This window comes from Spermophilus citellus (assembly GCF_964194105.1).
Source record: "Spermophilus citellus genome assembly, chromosome: 18".
In the NCBI taxonomy this organism is placed as follows: Eukaryota; Metazoa; Chordata; class Mammalia; order Rodentia; family Sciuridae; genus Spermophilus; species Spermophilus citellus.
This window is the reverse complement of record NC_138200.1, coordinates 5796007-5813189: the sequence shown is the minus strand read 5'-3', so window position 1 is coordinate 5813189 and position 17183 is coordinate 5796007. Positions and strand designations below refer to the sequence as shown.

General features: G+C 55.9%; 2 protein-coding genes across 3 annotated transcripts in view; both read left to right on the top strand.

Annotated features, from left to right (window-relative positions):
* The window catches only part of LOC308638375 (sialic acid-binding Ig-like lectin 13), a 70570-nt gene that overhangs the window by 30856 nt on the left and 22531 nt on the right, over positions 1 to 17183 (top strand). The gene's annotated exons all lie outside the window — the stretch shown is intronic.
* LOC308638381 (myeloid cell surface antigen CD33-like) lies at positions 3845 to 8621 on the top strand (the record flags this gene model as incomplete). The annotated part of the gene is made up of 5 exons (XM_081275793.1): positions 3845 to 4319; positions 4507 to 4785; positions 6307 to 6409; positions 6740 to 6821; positions 8376 to 8621. 5 exons carry the CDS (start codon positions 3845 to 3847, stop codon positions 8619 to 8621), a joined length of 1185 nt encoding a protein of 394 aa, XP_081131919.1.

Genomic DNA, 17183 nt, shown 5'->3' with positions numbered 1-17183 from the left:
AGGGAAGGAGGGAGAGGGAGAGAGGGAGGTAGGGAGAGGGAGAGAAAGAGGGAGAGGGAGAGAGAGAGAGGAATGGAGGGATGGAGGGAGGGAGAGGGAGAGAGAGAGGGAGGAAGGGAGGGAGGGACAGAGGGAGGGAGAGAGAGAGGACTTCAGAAGTCAGATTTTATGTGGGGGGACACTTTGCTTAAAAAGTTCTGTCCATAAAAGGCAGAAGGGGCAGGGATACCAGGGAACAGGTGAGTGGAAGCTGTTCATTGTGCTGCGATCCCATGTGTCTTGTTCAGTTTTTGTCACGTGTGCTTTGGGGATACCCAGGGAATGATACCCCTGCCACGGCCAGGGTCAGGGCGCTGTGCCCGTGTTCCCTCCAGCGTGTGACAGCTCCAGGTCTCACACTGGGGCCTTCCATCTGTTGTGGTGGCCTCTGTGCAGGGGGAGGATCGTGGGCAACAGCAGTCCCAACACAGCGATGGGGATGGGTGTGGAGACTTCCCTGGAGAACGTTCAGGAAACCTGGAAGGAGGGGCAGGCTGGGAGAACACGGCATCTAGAAGAGTTTGGTTGCAAAAAGGGACACACAAATGCCTCTGGGGACAGAGGGCATTTCTTGGATCCTGCTCCACACCCTCCAGAGCTGCCCTGTGAATCCCCTCCACGTGCCCATTGGTCTATGATGGCCACAGGGAGGGGGGACAATTCCCACACTGTCTCTGCAGAGCTGGGGCGGGGTCCACCCTGCTTCTCCCAGGGTGTAGCCTGGACCCCTGGCTGCCGCCCCCCAGTCTCTTCCTCTGAGGATGCCTGGCCTCGTGCCCTAGAACATGTGCCTCCTCCCCGTCATTGGATTCAGGCACCTGCTGGATAATCCTGGAGGATCAACTCTGCTCAAGGTCATTACCTGGTCTCATCTGCAAACCCCCTTTAACAGCAAGGTAACATGAACAGCTCTGGTGGCTAGGGTCTGGGACTCTTTGAATGGGTCCCTTCAGCCCACAGCCATGTCCTGTGACCTTATGCTCCTGAGGTGGCCCCTGTCCTCTGTTCCTGACCTTTGCTCGGCTCTTCCAGCCCCGACACACTAGTGGGCTCCCTGTGTGCAACAGCCACACTGGGGAACAGGGACCTGCTCTGCTGATGAGGTCATTCAAGGGGAGAGAAAAAGTCACACATGAGAGGAAACCCTGGGACTAGGGCATGTCCTGTGTGCAGGGCAGATCAAGGTGGACCTTCTGGGATGGGCTGTAGCTCAGTGGTGGAGTGCTTGCCCAGCACGTGTTGGACACTGGGTTCAATCCTCATGGAAGGACTTCAAAACCAGGCCATCTACAAATGACAAAGGATCAAAAATGGTCCCCACCTGACTGACAAATGGTCACTCTGTAAGGAAATCACACATGGCTGTAGTTAAACACTGGGGAAAGGACTTGGAGACACTTCTCCAAGGTATACAAATGGTGCTAAGCACACAGACACACACCAGAGAAGTGCAACCCCAAACCTCCACATCACCCTTCATTCTGCATCTGTTGAATACGTGCCCCTCACACCCACCATGAGGGTCCTATTTTAAAATGGGCAAAGCCAGGGAGGAGGAGGACGTGGGGCTGGAGGCCTGTGCTCTGTGCTGAGAAGGAGAAAGGGGCAGCCGCTGTGGAGGGCAGCGCCGTGGTTCCTCAAAAGACCAGGAACAGCTGATCCGGTCACCAGAGGTTCCAGTGTGACCACCCCTGGGAACCCACACAGACCTGGGAGGCAGTGTCCACCCCAGGGTCACTGTGGCAGCATTCACTGTAGCTAAGGGGAAGCGGCCACCTGTCCCTCAGCAGCTGCTGGACCCACCCAGCCTGCCCTCACCTGCAGGGGAGGAGGACCCAGCAGGAGCCTCGGCAGGGTGCCCCCTGAGCACAGGAGGCCAGGCACAGGGACAGCACCATGTCCACTGAGGGGCCTGGAGCAGGAGAGTTCACAGGGGAGTGGGGTCTCCATGGCGGGGCCCCAGGAAGAGGCCTCCACTGGGCACAGAGGACCCAGGGCCAGTCAGTGAGGGGACGCTGCTCAGCAGCCTTGGCCTGTGGGGCTGGAGACTGCAGCCAGGGGTGGGGCGCGGCCTGCTCCAGGGGAAGAGCCACCAGAGGGGGAGGACCGTGGACTGCAGTGGACCAAGTCCTGCTGTGCGTCCCCAGGAACAGGGCCTGAACCCCACCTTCTCCTGCTGCAACAGAGCCCCAATGAGAAGACAGTGAATCAGTAGAAGAGCCCAGGGGGTGGGGGAGGGGACAGGTGGAGGACAGAGGGGGGGACACAGCACTGGGACTGAGTGGAGCCAGTCACCTTCCCTGCCCAGATGACGTGTCCCAGTGACCCTGCTCTGGGACACAACTGTAACGCACCAAGGAAACCTTCACAAAGGAACAAGGAGGGTTAACATGACATAGGTTTAGGGACACCCCATTGTCCCCAAATGCTGGAGAGGACCTGCAGCCACCAGAGCTCCCCGAGGCTGACAGCGGGACAATGAGTGGTACCACCCCGTGGGGAGGAGTTGTCAGAAGTCACCTAAATGGGAACCTACACTCTTGCCAGGGATCACGCCAACCTCTCCCAAATCTTTACCAAGTGACATGGGGACTCTCCTCCACACAATAAGTGGCTTGTCCTTATGTTTCTATATTTAGAGCAGCTTTCTGTCACTGTCACCAGGCCTGACAACAACCCACTGTCACTGGTAGTGTGTAGAGAGGTGTCCACAGAAGCCACGTGGGTGGTCGTCATGAAAGGAACTCCTGGGGACACAGCCAACCCGCGATGACCCTGGAATATGCGGAGCCAGGAGAGTGGAGCAGACCTGAGCCCCTGCTGGGGGAGGGGAACCCGCGAGCTGAGCACTGCATCTTGTCCTGGGAGCCACTGGGGCTGTCTGGAATCCTGACGTCCCTCCAGGGCCACTTCACAGTGAGAGGCAGACTAATGTGGAAGTGCCAATGTGTCTGACAGGGACGTCCCCAAATGGCCCCAGGGCTCACCCAGCAGGCAGCACTCTTGGGAGAGAAGCCCCTCAGCTCTGGTTGAGGACACTGCCCCCTCTCTGTGTCTCCTGAGGGCACCGCGTGGCCCCTGTTCTAGAGGGTCACTGACCTGGTGTCTGCCCTGGACACTGGGACAGCTCTGTGCCCTATTGAACCCCACCCTCATGCTACCAAGGCAGGTGGCCGACTCCCCAGCACCTGCGGCTCTGGGGCAGGCAGCTGAGGCCTGAGTCCTGCGTGGGGCGCCCCAGGTGGGGACCAGGGGGCAGCCTCTTGTGGCCTCACCAGCAGTGCAGGGAGCGCCTGGGGTTTGCACAGAGTGTCTGGCTGGCTGTGTCCCTCTGCCTTTCTTGTGCTCAGACGCGGCCCTACAGAGTCCCTCCTGCAGGACTGACCACTCCAGGGAATGAGACGAGTCTGGCCCCAGGTCCAGGCAGGAGTTGGCCAGCTCCTGGTGTGACCAGTACACACAGAAAAGCCCTCAGGGTGGGAGGACTCAGAACCCCACCAGTGTCACAGACTCCCAGTGTCCCCAGGGTCCTGGTCCCGACTGAGTGTTCCAGGGAAGCACCCAAGACGGGGGCCTGGTCTCCTCTCTCCTCTGCCCCTCTCTGGCAGGCCTCTGGGTCTCTGGCTGTGAGGTCCCTCCTCAGCACAGAGCAGATGGACTGCAGTGGTGAGCGGGTCTGAGGTTCCTCTTCTGAGAACCGCCCAGGCCTCGGCCCCTCCCCAGCTTCCGTGGGTCCTGCAGCTTCCCCTCCGCAGGCTCTCGCTGCTCTGCTCAGTCCCAGGAGCCCAGGACCCTCTGCCTCCTGATGCTGCGGCTGCTGCTGCTGCTGTCCCTGCTGTGGGCAGTGGAGGGGACCTGTGCAGTGGGGCTGAGGAGCTTGAAATGTGATGACCCTCGGCTTCCCCAGGGGCCCTCCCCTCAGGATTCAGAACACAGCGTGGATGTGCCCAAGTTCATGATGGTGCAGGAGGGTTTGTGTGTCCTGGTGCCCTGCAACTTCTCCTACCGAGGCTCAGAGACTGGCAACATCTCTGTCTACTGGTTCCATGCAGGGGACAATACAGACCACGGCTGTCCTGTGGCCACAAACAACTCTACTCGGAGAGTGCAGGAGGAGACCCAGGGCAGATTCCACCTCCTCGGGGACCCAGGAACCAACAACTGCTCCCTGAGCATCAGAGATGCCAACCGCAATGACAGTGGCTGCTACTTATTTCGGGTTGAGAAAGGAAAGTTTAAGTGGAATTATTATACAAAAAAGGTCTTTGTGCAAGTGACAGGTAAGACTCCAGCTCCAGGTCAGCCCCAGGAGGGTCACAGGACAGGGCTGGGTGGGACCCTGCCCTGGGGGAGTTGGGGGTCAAGCATTAGGGGCTCAGGGAGCAGCTGGGTCAGAGCCTGAGCTTCTCTCAGGGCCCCACCTCCCACCCTCCCTCCTGACCCTGCCTGTCCCCCTCTGCTCACCAGCCCTGACCCACACCCCTGACATCCTCATCCCTGGGACCCTGGAGTCTGGCCGTCCCAGCAACCTGAACTGCTGTGTGCCCTGGGCCTGTGAGCAGGGGACGCCTCTCACCTTCTCCTGGATAGGGCCCTCTGTGTCCTCCCTGGGCCCCAACATCACCCACTCCTCGGTGCTCACCCTCACCCCGCGGCCCCAGGACCATGGCACCAACCTCACCTGTCAGGTGAAGTTCCCTGCAGCAGGTGTGACCACAGAGAGAACCATCCAGCTCAATGTCACCTGTGAGTAATGAGCCAGGACACCTGGGTCCTTGGGGCTGTGAGGGGCAGGGAAGGAGGCTTGGGTCCCAGGGCTAGGATTACTTTGTGTCCATGTCCTGGGGGCTTGGTTGAGTCAGGGACCTTGGAGGGCAGAGGCCCTGTCCCTCTGTGTGTCTGTGGTCATGGGGTGGGTATGGGGAGTGCTGCCTCATCTTCAATCCAACTAAAGGGGAAACAAACCTCCTTCCTGTCCAGATGCTGCAGAGAACCCTGCAGTCAGGGTCTCCCCAGGGGCTGCCCAGGCAGGGGGGGCCTCCCCGGGGCTGTTAGTGCTGTGCTCTCTGAGCCAGGCTGGTTGAGACCTGGCTTCCAGGTGTCGGAATACTGGAGATGCTGCAGGTCCCCCCAGGAAGCCCCCCTCAGGCCTCCGTCCCCAAGTATCTTCCTATAATTACCTAAGGACATTTGGGGGTGACCAGCAATTAGCTCTTTGCATACCTCAAAGAATTTTCTGGTTTTTTTTTCAATCACTGAATGTTTTGGGGACATTTGAAAAATGGTCTTTAGGTTTTAGAGGAAATGAAGTTTCACTGCAAAATCAAGCGACAGGTGCAGAGATTTCCCAAACACCAGGTGCCCCTGTGTGTCACCACCTCCTGGGTTGGGAGACCTCGTGCTCCAGAGTGGGTCATTTACTGCAGTCCACAAACCTACGTGGACACGTCACTGTCACCTGGAGTCCTCACTTCTCTGCAGGGCCACCCTTGGAGTCGTACGTTCTGTGGGATTTGACCCCATAACACAGTCACACAGAAGAGCCCTTGAAACATCTCTGGGACTTTCTTGCTTTTCCTGTCAATCCTTCCTCCCTTGGCCCTGACCTCTGCCCAGAGATCACCACCACGGCCTGTTCCCATCGGCAGTGGCATCTGGTCCCCTCGCTGGACAGTGAGACCCCAGGGCAGGGGTGGTTCCCTCAGGAGTCCTCCTCAACTGTGGACCTCCACTGCCCAGGGACACCCCGACTCCAGGTGTCGAGGTCCCGGGAGGCTGCCCAGGTCTGACCCGAGGCCTGAAATGGATTCCCTGCTCCACCTTGCTTCTCGTCCCTTCTGCAGGCCCAGGGAGCACTCTGACCCTGAGTGACAGGGCCAGCAGAGACCAGGAGACTAGGGAAGAGGGAGGGATGAGGTCCCTCAGGGTCCTGCAGCTTCTCTGTCCCCGTCCCTGTCTCTAATGGAAAGTCCTTGTCCCCCATAGCTTCATGGTCCCACTGTGGCCAGGTCTGGGGTCTGTGGTGTGGAGACCCTGGGTGGAGAGAGACTGGGGTCCCAGCTCTGGGCAAGAGCCTGGGTGGACAGGAGGCACAGGGTGAGCCGAGTCCTTCCTCCTAAGGTTCCCGACAGGCTGACATCTTCTGAGGGGTGGGAAGACTTAGGGGCTGAACCCACGTGGGATGTGAGGGCCCCCGAGTGCTGTAGAGCAGGGGACACGTGCCTGGTTACCAAGATTGGAGGTCACCCAAGTCTCTTCTCTCTGCAGGGAGTCAGGGGACAAACGCAGCATCAGGAGTCATCTGGGGGGCCATCGGGGGGGCTGGCGTCATGGCCCTGGTGGCCCTCGGTCTCTGTCTCACCTTCTCCATGTGAGCCCCAGCCTGGGGTCGGGGGTGGGTCGGGGTGGAGAGGGGGGATCCAGGGTTGGAGGGACCTGGAGGGGTTCTGAGGGCCTGGGACCAAGATGGGGTGCAGTGGTGTTGAGGACCAGGCTGCAGCCTCTGGGCAAGCCTGTCCCCCCCAGCCCCAGCCTCAGATGCCCAGGAAGCAGGGTGGAGAAGGGACCTTGTCACAAAGTCCTATGGTGAAGGCCACCAGTCGACCGCGGACCTAGACCTGCCATAGTCACGTACTCCAGGCTATGACAGTGACCCCACTGTCTGAGCAAACCAGGCTCAAAGACACCCGTGTCCCCTCAGAGTGAAGTCCCACAGGAGGAAGGCAGCCAGGGCAGCAGAGGACATGAGTGACACCCACCCCGCCCTGCAGCCAGCCTCCCTGGTAAGTGTCCTGTGCACCCTGGGATCCAGCCTGTCCCCAGGGCATGTCCCCAGGTGGCCCACGGTGGTGCCCACTCAGCATGCCTAGAACTGAGCTGGTCGCCTGTCCCTTGTTTAGAGTTTAGGTCTCAGTGTTGACACATGGCAAGGCCAGTCTGCAGGGGACGATGGCCTTGTGTGAAGACAGTGTGTGACTCCCAGTTCCAAGAGGAACGGGCAGGCCACGCCACGCAAGGCCACTCGTGGAGCAGGAGGGCTGGTCGGTGACAGGGTGAGGGAAGACGTGGGCAGGAGCCCAGGCTGAGGGCCTGGCCGAGATCGGGCGGGCAGCAGGTAGGACTGGCTGCTCTGTGTCAGCAGAGCCTGGGGTTGGGGTGTCTCTGTTGCCTGGCGCCTTGCCCTAGGTTATTAGGGTACGTGATGGTCGTCCAGAGAGGAAGGGCTCCAGGAGGACGGGGTTGGTCTGGGGTCTGGGCACCTGGTCTGCAGGGAAAGCTGCATAGTGGGCGTGTCCTCTGCTGTCCCTGGGGATGGGCTCAGGGAGAGGCAGTGTCTGGGGTGGGCAAGGCCCTGATGTCAGAACCTCAGAAGTGCGTGGCCAACACATCCCTGCACCCTTCACTTGCTGGGTTCCCCGTCTCTGATGGCACGCCTGTCCCCACAGCCAACAGAGACCTGGTCCCTCTCCAGCCCAGTCCCCCACCCTTCTCCCTCTGCCCACCTGCACCAAGGTACTCCTGTTCCTCTGAATTCAGCCTAAGGCAGCCCTCCCCCTGAGCCCAGCTCCCCCCCCCACTCCTTCCTGCCTCACACCCTCCCCAGCCCATGATCAGGACCTGCACCAAGTGTCCTTGTCCCCACCCAAGTTAGAAAAGCACTGCGTCTCCTCACTGCAGAAGAGGAGCCCCTGAGCAGCCTGCCCTGGCATTTGGGGCAGGAAAGGCAGGGTCACGGTCAGCGCAGTGGACCTAGAGCCCAGAACTGGGCCTGCAGCAGACAAGGGCTGGTCTCCAAACCCTCCAGGCAGCTCGGCCCCTCTCCATGGCTGCCCAGGCTCCTGTGGGCACAGCTCCCCACACCTGGTGGCCGCCGCAGTCCCCGGCGTCCCACCTGAGCTCCACAGGACAAGGACCTCGGTGGCCACCTGTCCCCTGTCCTCTGCAGTCGCCATTGGCCATCACGTGCTACTCAGCAATCCACACTGGTCCCCACTGACACTAACCCACAGGGCTCCCGCTGCACTGCCCCCTCCTGTGCACCCAGTGCTGGGCACAGAGGCCCAGGACCCAGTGATGTTTGGGATGGAGGGTGCGTGAGGGGAAGCCCCTCCTCTCTGAGTCAGTTCCCGTGTCTGTGAGACGGCAGAACAGGGGTCTGCACCCAGGTCTGTGAATGCAGAGCAGGACTGGGAGCAGCAGGGGACTCCTGTGTTATGTGGCATCAGGCCACCTGGGCAGGAGGAAGGAGGGGCAGGAGGGTCCTGCCAGGGTGGACCCACCCAGCCCCTCCAGCTTCCCCACCCTGCCCTGTATGTCCCTCTCTCCTCTCCACACAGGGGTGTTGGCAGGAGCCCCCACTGCCTGGCCCTGCTGACCCCTGCAGCTCCTCAGGAGCTGGCCCTGGCTTGGGGCAGGAGCAGGAGCTGCACTACGCCACCCTCAGCTTTCACCAGGCCTCACGCAACGTCCACGGGGCAAGTCCTGCAGAGGACACCTCCACCCAGTACTCAGAGATCAGGGCACAGGGAGGGACCAGCAGGAGCCTGTCTCAGCAGAAGACGCCTGCTGTGGAGCCACACTGAGTGACCACACCCTCCAGTCCTCATGCCCCAGGCTCTGGCCAACCCTGCATTCCTGTGGCCTGGTCAGAGACCCAAGGGGACAGTAAGGAGGTCTTCTGTGTGGGGTGTGTCCCTAGGGTGGAGTCACAATCACCTATTCCCTGTAGTCCTGCCCCTCTGCCCTTTTATGGATAGAACTTTCTAAGAACAGAGTCCCCAATAAAAGACGACTCCAAATGTTCTCTCTCTCTCTCTCTCTCTCTCTCTCTCTCTCTCTATCTATCTCTATCTCTCTCTCTCTCTCTCTCTCTCTCTATCTCTATCTCTATCTCTCTCTCATAAAGCTATAGTGAATTTCTCTTGCTCTCTCCTTTGGGTGAGTATGAGGTCAAGGACTGGGAAGCCATCCTGAGGCTTGTGTGAAGGTAAATTGTGTTTTATTTTTTGTCCCTGCAAATTCACAGGAGCCATCTTAGTTCAGCTGCCCATGCTGGTCAGGGGCGCAATCCTACCCTTTGTGGGACCAAGAGGCTGATGACCAACACCGCATAGAGAAGGGGTCCATAAGCAGCAATGAGTGCGATTCCTGCTGTAATTACATTATCTGAGAATTTGCCACCAGAGAACTGGATCACATCTCTGCTCCCTCCTGATGAAAAGCCAGCCACTCTGCCCCTCCGTGTACCAGATTCCAGGTCTGCATTAGTGTAACAGTGACTGTGAGGTCAGCAGAGGTGAGCACAGCATGCACCTGCAGGAGCCCATGACTGTGCATCCTGGTCCTTCCTGCTGACCTTAGTCCAGAGGCCCCTGAGCACAGACACTGAATCAGCAGCTTAGGCTCCCTCTGCCCACACCCTGCAGGGGGCGCTCTCCCCCTCACCTGCACCCCCTCCCTCCACTCCCAGCCTCCTTCTCTCCATCCCTCCTCTCTCCTACTCAGCCTTCCCAGCTCCTTTATGTCCTGCCACAGGCAACCTGCAGGCTAGCACTGAGAGAACTTTCTAGAACTCAGAGCTGACCACAGTTAGGTAAAACCTCCGTGCCCTTCAGAATGAGCTCAAGGGCAGATGCTGGGTAGAGTGGTGAAGGAGAGCTCATGACTGTCCTTCTAGAAAGCCCAATTATAATAATGAAAGCTAGTTCAGGTCGTAACTGCCCAACATGCACCAAGCAGCACCAAACCATGGCAGGGACAGCATTACCCAGAAATTCATGAGGACCAGTAAATAATGGTGGGCTCTGGCCGTGAGTGAAAAGCACCTGTGGCCTGGACGCCACTCCCAGGTCCTCAGCAGGGCAGCTGAGTCAGGCTCCTGTCCAGGCTGGTGGCAGGCGTGACCAGCTCAACTTCACTGCCGAGACACTGGGAGGTGGCTGTGAGGCTTCTGGTCCTGAGAAGTTGGCATTGTCCCATGTCCCCTGCTCCTCCCGCCTCAGCACAACTAGGAACCTGTAAATGGTCAAGAGACAGAGGGACTCTGAGAAGTGGGCGAGGCCAGCTGGTCTGGGACCCTGGACTGGAGAGACCCACGGAGACAGAGCCTCTTCTGCCCCTTCAGCCGCCACCCCCCACAGTGGCAGGTCCCTCAGGACCCCGCCCCCACCCCTGGCCAGCAGCAGAAGGTGGCCACGTGGGCTCCTGGTAGAAGAGGATCCTCTGATGGCCTCAGGCAGGACCGACGTTTCCTGGAAGGGACCCAATCAGAGCTGAATCAGTGGTCACAGGTGGTCCCCTCCCCATCAGGCCTGCACCATGGTGACTGGTATTTCTGACCCTCAGTTTTCTTCTTGGTCAAAGTCATGAGGCTGGTGTGAAGCAAGATGGTAAAGGGGCAGCTCAGGGGCCAGCAGAGGGCCTCATCAAGCGCAGCCCCTTCCCTGTGGCCCAACCAGGGGGGCAGATGACCTTGACCTCAGGAGGACATAGCCTTAGGGGGACAGGCAGCTGCAGGGGGTGCTCAGCACAACCCACCTCTGATGTCCCAAAAACCAAAATGTGATGATGATGGTGGTGATGGTGATGATGGTGATGATGATGGTGATGGTGATTATGGTGATGATGATGATGGTGATGGTGATGATGATGATGATGGTGATGATGGTGATGGTGATGGTGATGATGGTGATGGGGATGGAACTTTGAAGTCAGATCTCCAGGACTCTAATGCCTGCTTCACAGCTCCATCTCTTCCTTCTTCCCTTTGCACATCTGTAAATGTGGATAACAGGACCACTTAGCTCAGGGCTCATCTTGAGGATTCAGGGAAGTGGCACAGCAGTCTGGTGCAGGTCTGGGGTGTGGTAAGGGTCCAGCAGCAGTCAGCTTTGGGGGACTGGTCAAAGTGCATTCAGTTGAGTGCCACGTGCTGCTGAGGTCATTGTTCAATCTTCTAATTGACTGTGTCAGCTTTTCACTGATGTGGCCCAAACACCTGGTGAGAACAGCTCAGAGGAAGAGAAGTTTATCTGGGAATCACAGTCAGAGGTTCAGTCTGTGGTGGGCAGAATCCATTGCTCTGGGGCCAAGGTGAGGTGGGACATGGTGGCAGAAGGGCGTGGTGGAGGACAGCTGCTCATCCCAGGGCAGAGGAGAGCACAGTGAGAGGGCAGAGCCAGGGACAAGTAAAAGCCCCAAAGGCACACCCCAGGGACTGCTTCTTCAGCCATCCCCACTTCCTCCCATCACCACCCAGTAATCCCTCAAATTATTATCCATCACGTGGACTAATCCACAGATCAGGTGACAATGTCACAATCTCCTCATTTCACCTGTGACATTCCTGCATTGGCACAGGAGATTTCCAGGGAACACCTCATACCCAACCATAACAGTCCCCTAAGGGACCAGCTGTATGCTGCTCTCCACCTGCCCCTGGTCCAGTGGGTGTCCCTGTGGTCACTTGGAAAACCCCCTGAAGTCCCAGTTAGCAGATAGGAAGTGTTAGATAATGTTTCTATAAGGAGAAGTTTCCCACGTGCCTGGCCAGGGTTTTGTTTCACTTCTCCCTCTCTCTCTGGTGGCCCCTTCCCACAGTCCCCAAGTTCTGGTCTGTACCCTCTTCCCCACCTCCAGGTCCACGTTGTGACCTCTGTTCCCCAGACCATTCCTACAGCCTTCTCCCCACCTCTGGGCTCCCCTCAGCCTCCAGCCCATCACCCACAGCATCAGCAAAGGGAGCTTCCTCATGGTCCCCACCAGCCCTGTCCTTCCCCATCGCCCTGCAGTGAGTCCCTGGGGGACTCTCCATCTCCCTCCACCCCAGAGCCCTGTCTCAGCCCCGCCCTGCTCAGCACACCTGGTCCTTCCTGGGACTCTCAGGAAGCCTCTCCAGCCTCCTTCGCAGTTCTGCCCCCTGCAGTCCCCTCCCTGTCTCCATCTTGACAGGACATGCTCACCTGTGGCTCAAATCCACCTCCCACCAAGTGCTCCCCTGCCTCCCCACCCCGCACTTTCCCACGGGGTGGCCTGGAGCCGGGCTCAGCCCCCTCAGCACCCTTCCATTTGGGCATTTGGGGCTGGTGGCTCTGTGGGGTGGTGGGCTGTCCTGGGCACTGTGGGAGCTGAGCCGCCTCCCTGGCTTCCAGCTACAGGACATGGCAGTGCCCTCTGTCCAGCTGACAAGCAGAACTGTCTCCATCTGTGCAGACCTTCCTCCAGGGTCAAGAAAGAAGCCTGTGCTGGGAGCCTCCTGCAGCACTTCCTACTTGTTCCTTTCAAGGTCACCACGGGGACGTCACTCCTCCCCCTGTCTGGTTTGCACACAGTAAAACAGTGAAGTGCATTTGGTTCCTCCTCGTCACACCTGTGAAGGAAACCCTGGGGAGGGCTGGGTTCTCCTGATTCTCTGCTCTCATGCTCTGCCACATGCATGGATCTGCCACCCCCAGGAACCTCGGAGGAAGGAGCACAGTGCTTGCCTCACCTTAAGACATCAGCTTAGGGGACACACCCCTGTTACCCAGTAACTTGGGAGGCTGAGGCAGGAGGGTCATGAGTTCACTGCCAGCCTCAGGAACGTAACAAGGCCCTCAGCAACTGCACAATAAAAAAAAATTGGAAAAGCTCAGGGGTAAGAGCATACTCTGCTTCAATTTCCAATACAAAAATGGATAAACTTAGGCACATTAAGATTTTAAAGAATTGTTTACAGAGCAGGGGATCCTGAGTCAGGCGGTGCCAGACCACTTTTATAAGGTATTCATGAAAACAGAACGAATAGAAAGATTTGACTTGGCGTGAGTGAAACCAAACTTTAAGGACCCATAAGGTTCCTAATTAAAGGACAGTTCATGGGCTGAGCATGGTGGCACAAGCCTGTAATCCCAGTGGCTGGGGAGGCTGAGGCAGGAGGACTCATTGTTAAAAGTCAGCCTCAGCAACTTAACAAGACCCTGCCTCAAAAAAAAAAAGGTGCTAGGGATGTGGATGTTGGTCATTGGTTAAGCACCCCTGGGTTCAATCCTTAGTACCATAAAAAGAAGGACAGTAGTGTCCTCAGGAAAGTCCCAGTTTGAGGTTAGCTGACACTTACTGGGTGGTTGACCTCAAGCTTACTGTCCTGGAGATGACCAGTCACTATGAGTCCATGTTCATTTTCTTTACCTTGAAACCCCAGAGCCAAGAGCCAGATCTGGGAACTCTAATGGTTTCCCAGTGAATTATTTCTACCAATTTGTGGGGCTCAAACTCATGAGTGGTTGGGGTTTGGGGAAGGGAGAGAAATAGGTGACTTCCTAAAACACAGTGTGACGAGGTTCCTGTAAATAGGAGCCCAAGGTATTGAACAGGTCATTAGGGCCCAGGTCTGGGGCCAAGGGCACGAGCTCTTGGGGAGGGGAGTTGTTCAGCTTTGAGACTAAGAGGTGTCTGAAGGAAAGGGCTGGTGAGCAGCACGGATGCTGGCCCAGGGAGAGACCTGGTCCTGAGACCAGTCCCCTTGTCCTTTCCTCCTCCGTCCTCCAGCCTGTGACTAGTGACAACATCTCAGAGTCCTTTCCTGGCAGTGGAGGTTGGAGAGTTTCCTGGAAGAAGCTCCTTCCAGCTGCACCTGGAGGGGAGCAGGAGGTGGCCAAGAGAGAGGAGCCAAGGAGCAGCCGGGTCCTGTAACATCAGGGTCCCCCAGAGTCACCTGGGTCTGTGTCCAAGGGCCAGGCGGCCAGGATGAGGGCGGACGTCACCCTGCAGTCTCACGGAAAGGACAAACCTGGACTCAGAAGGAGATTTATCAACAGGATAATCTGGGGGGGGGGGCAGGAGGACCCCTGGGCCATCCACAGGTCGTCATGGCTTTTATAAGGTTGGAATCGCGCGGCATCTTTTCCTATCATGATGGAACGAGACCAGAAATCCATCCCAAGAGGACAGCAGAAAGCCACACGGATGTGGAAATCCTACACCAACCGTGAACACCCCGTGGGCAAAGAAGAACTCCCCAGGGAGACCGACAATTCCTGGAGATGAGGAGCAGCGGGACACAGCGTGAGGATCCAGGGTCCAGGGGGCAGAGCTGGAGAGAAATGTGAGCATCAGAGCTGAGGTGGGAGGAAAGGTCTCCAACCAGCGACCTGACGTCAGGCAAAGACCAAAGTACAAACCTAACAGAGGGAACCACGGTCACACAGACACCATGACACCGGGACAGAAAAGTCACAGAAAATCAGGCAACAAGAAACTGCTTCTTAAAAAATCAACAGAATTGACCAACGTGTAGCTAGACTGACCAAGTAGAGAGTCTCACATCCTGAAAGTCGTAAGTGAAAATGAGGATATCCCCATGACTTTAGAGAAATGAAGAGGATTAATTGAGCCCCTGGGACAGTCCTCGCTCATGAGTGGCCCCACCTGGGTGAGGGGACAGATTCCTGGAACCTGCAGCCTACACAGGCTGAGCCATGAGCAGGCAGAGCCTCTGAGCAGACCTCACACTGGCAAGAAGATGAGTCCCTCACCCCAGACCTCCACCAGGACAGTCCTGGCCAGATGGCCTCACTGGTCACCTCTACTGATCACGTGGGGCCAACATGAACCTCAATCTCCCCATAAAGTGTGGAGAGAGGAGCACCAGCTCATTCTGGAGGCCAGCATCGTGCTGAGGATGTGCCAGATACCAGGACCACAGGGAAATGGAGCTGCCCACCAGCAGGAACGTCCATGCCAGGGTCCCCACCGTGACACTCCAAACTGAGACCTCTGTCTTTAATGACACTGACTATTACACCTTAAAATGGTTAAAATCATAATTATTATTTCATGTATTTTCACAAAAACAATTAAAAGAGTATTGTACCACATTTGTGATCAATTCACCCCAAACCTTTCCTAAGTTGAGTAAATTCCAATAAAATTCTGGCAGGGGTGTGTGTAGATGGGGGTTCACAAGCTGATTCAATGTTATAAGAAAAAATAAGACAGGTGAAAAGTCAAGACATTCTAAAGTAATAGAAAGCTGGAATCCTGCAGATGCCTGACTTTCAGACTTGGATGAAGTTAGAGTAACTAAGACACTGGTTTTGGTGGAAGCAGAGATAAATAGGCCACTGGAACAGAACAGGGCACCTAAATAAAGACCTTCGAACACAGAGAACTGGGGGTGATTAAGGGCCACAGGGATTCAGGGGAGAAATGGTGTTAAAGTCATTAGAAATCTAAACAAAAAGAGGATTAACCTGGATCCATATTTTATATTATACCCAAATATCAATTTGGTATATATAATAGATGAAAGGAAAGTGACTATAACAGTCAGAGCTACCAAGAGAGCTTTATTGCAGCAGTGCAACAGAGGAGAAAAAAGAGAAAGAGAAGAAGAAGAAGAAGAAGAAGAAGAAGAAGAAGAAGAAGAAGAAGAAGAAGAAGAAGAAGAAGAAGAAGAAGAAGAAGAAGAAGAGAGAGAGAGAGAGAGAGAGAGAGAGAGAGAGAGAGAGAGAGAGGAGAGATGGAGAGGTAGAGAGCAAGAGCAAGAGAGAGAGAGCGCGTGCACAAGAAAGAGCAAGAGAGAGCGATTAAGAGAGAGAGGCCTGGGAGGAGGGAGTTTTTATAGCCCAAATCTAATGGGGTCTCTGGGTCTGCAAGCTGCCTTATTGGTACCCAAGGGGGTTAAGTGCTTGGCCTTGAGTGGCGGGCTGAGTGTTCAGCCTTGAGCAGGGGCTTGCACAGGAAGGCACTGGTCTGCGTGTTCCCTGGGAAGTGAGGGCTGGACCATTGTCTGACTGGGTGGAGGCGGGAAGTCTGAACCTGGGAATGATCTGCTTGATGAGGATGGAGGCAACAGTGTCAGCAGTTTCCCTGGATGTAGGGAAGGCTGCTATCCAACCTGAAAAAGTATCAACCAGAGTCAGTAGGTAGGGAAGGTTTCTGTGCCTAGACACATGAGTGAAGTTTATCCACCAGTCTTCGCCTGGCTGGTGGCTCCTCGTCTGAGGTGTGGGGAGTGTAGGTTTGATGCTTCCTTGTGGGGATGCTGTAGAGCAGACAGAACAAGCAGGTGGACCTGCTGGAGAGTAGTTATCATTCCTAGGAAGTGAAAGAGGAATTTTCCATAATTGCAAAACCTGGAAAAGGGGTTAGGGAGGGTTTTAGGTGGGGGAAGAGTCTCTGGAGCTAGAGGAGTTGGTCATGAGTCCTAGGTCTCCGTCTTGGGCATCAGGGCTGGTAGTCTTAAAGAAGCAGTTGATAGACTGGTTGGTGAATTTGTGTATCTGATCTTGCAGGAACTTCTGAAGGCAATTTAATAGTCATGGTCCTATTAGGAGAAGATAAAGAGGACTAATAGGGGTCCTGTGAGGGGGAGGAGCCAAGGCTGTACTTGACTGAACATTCCCCATGGAGACTGTTGGCTAGTTGCTGTCTCCTTCTCTAGCTGTTCTTGTCCTTCATTACTCCTAGGAATGACTTTTTGGATTAACTGTTTTTGGTAGGTGTTTAAGATCAAGCTGGTCAAAATTGACTTTGTTTCTATCTATTGTTAAGAGTCAGCCGAGTTCCCATAGGGGTCGCTCATGGGGGAACCTGAGAGCAGCTTCTTAGTTCTGCTAGTGCCGTTTGCGCTAGGATGGGTCCAGGTCTTGCTTGACCATGTGGCTTCTCTTGGAAGCATCAGGGATGTCTCCCTTCTCCGATGACCCTCCTATTCACAGCAAGTGCACTGATTGGCTTTCTGTTCTCCAGTGGTCTCATTAATCTCCCTGATCAGGAGGTTATGTGGCCCAGAGTTGCAAAGCTCTTTAGAGAAGTCCCCTGTTCCCTGGATTCAGACTGACTCAGAGGGCAAGAGCCAAATATTGGTTTTCTTGGCCATTTTAATTTAAGTTTAAGTCTTGATCTTAAACATCCAGCAAAGTCAGTTTCACCTTAAATTAAGAATACTGGGCTTTAGCTGAAGTCTGGCCTACTTTGGAGTCATTCTGATATGTAATCTCAGGTAAGCCAGGGGTCTTTATAAATCTTAGGTAAAGTGTTGTAGTGTTGAAGCTGATCTTTGTTTTTAAATATCATTTTTTAAAGTTTACATATATTGTTTCTTGATGTCACATGAATACTAGCTAACACAATACGATATTACATTTAAATGGTACCCAGTG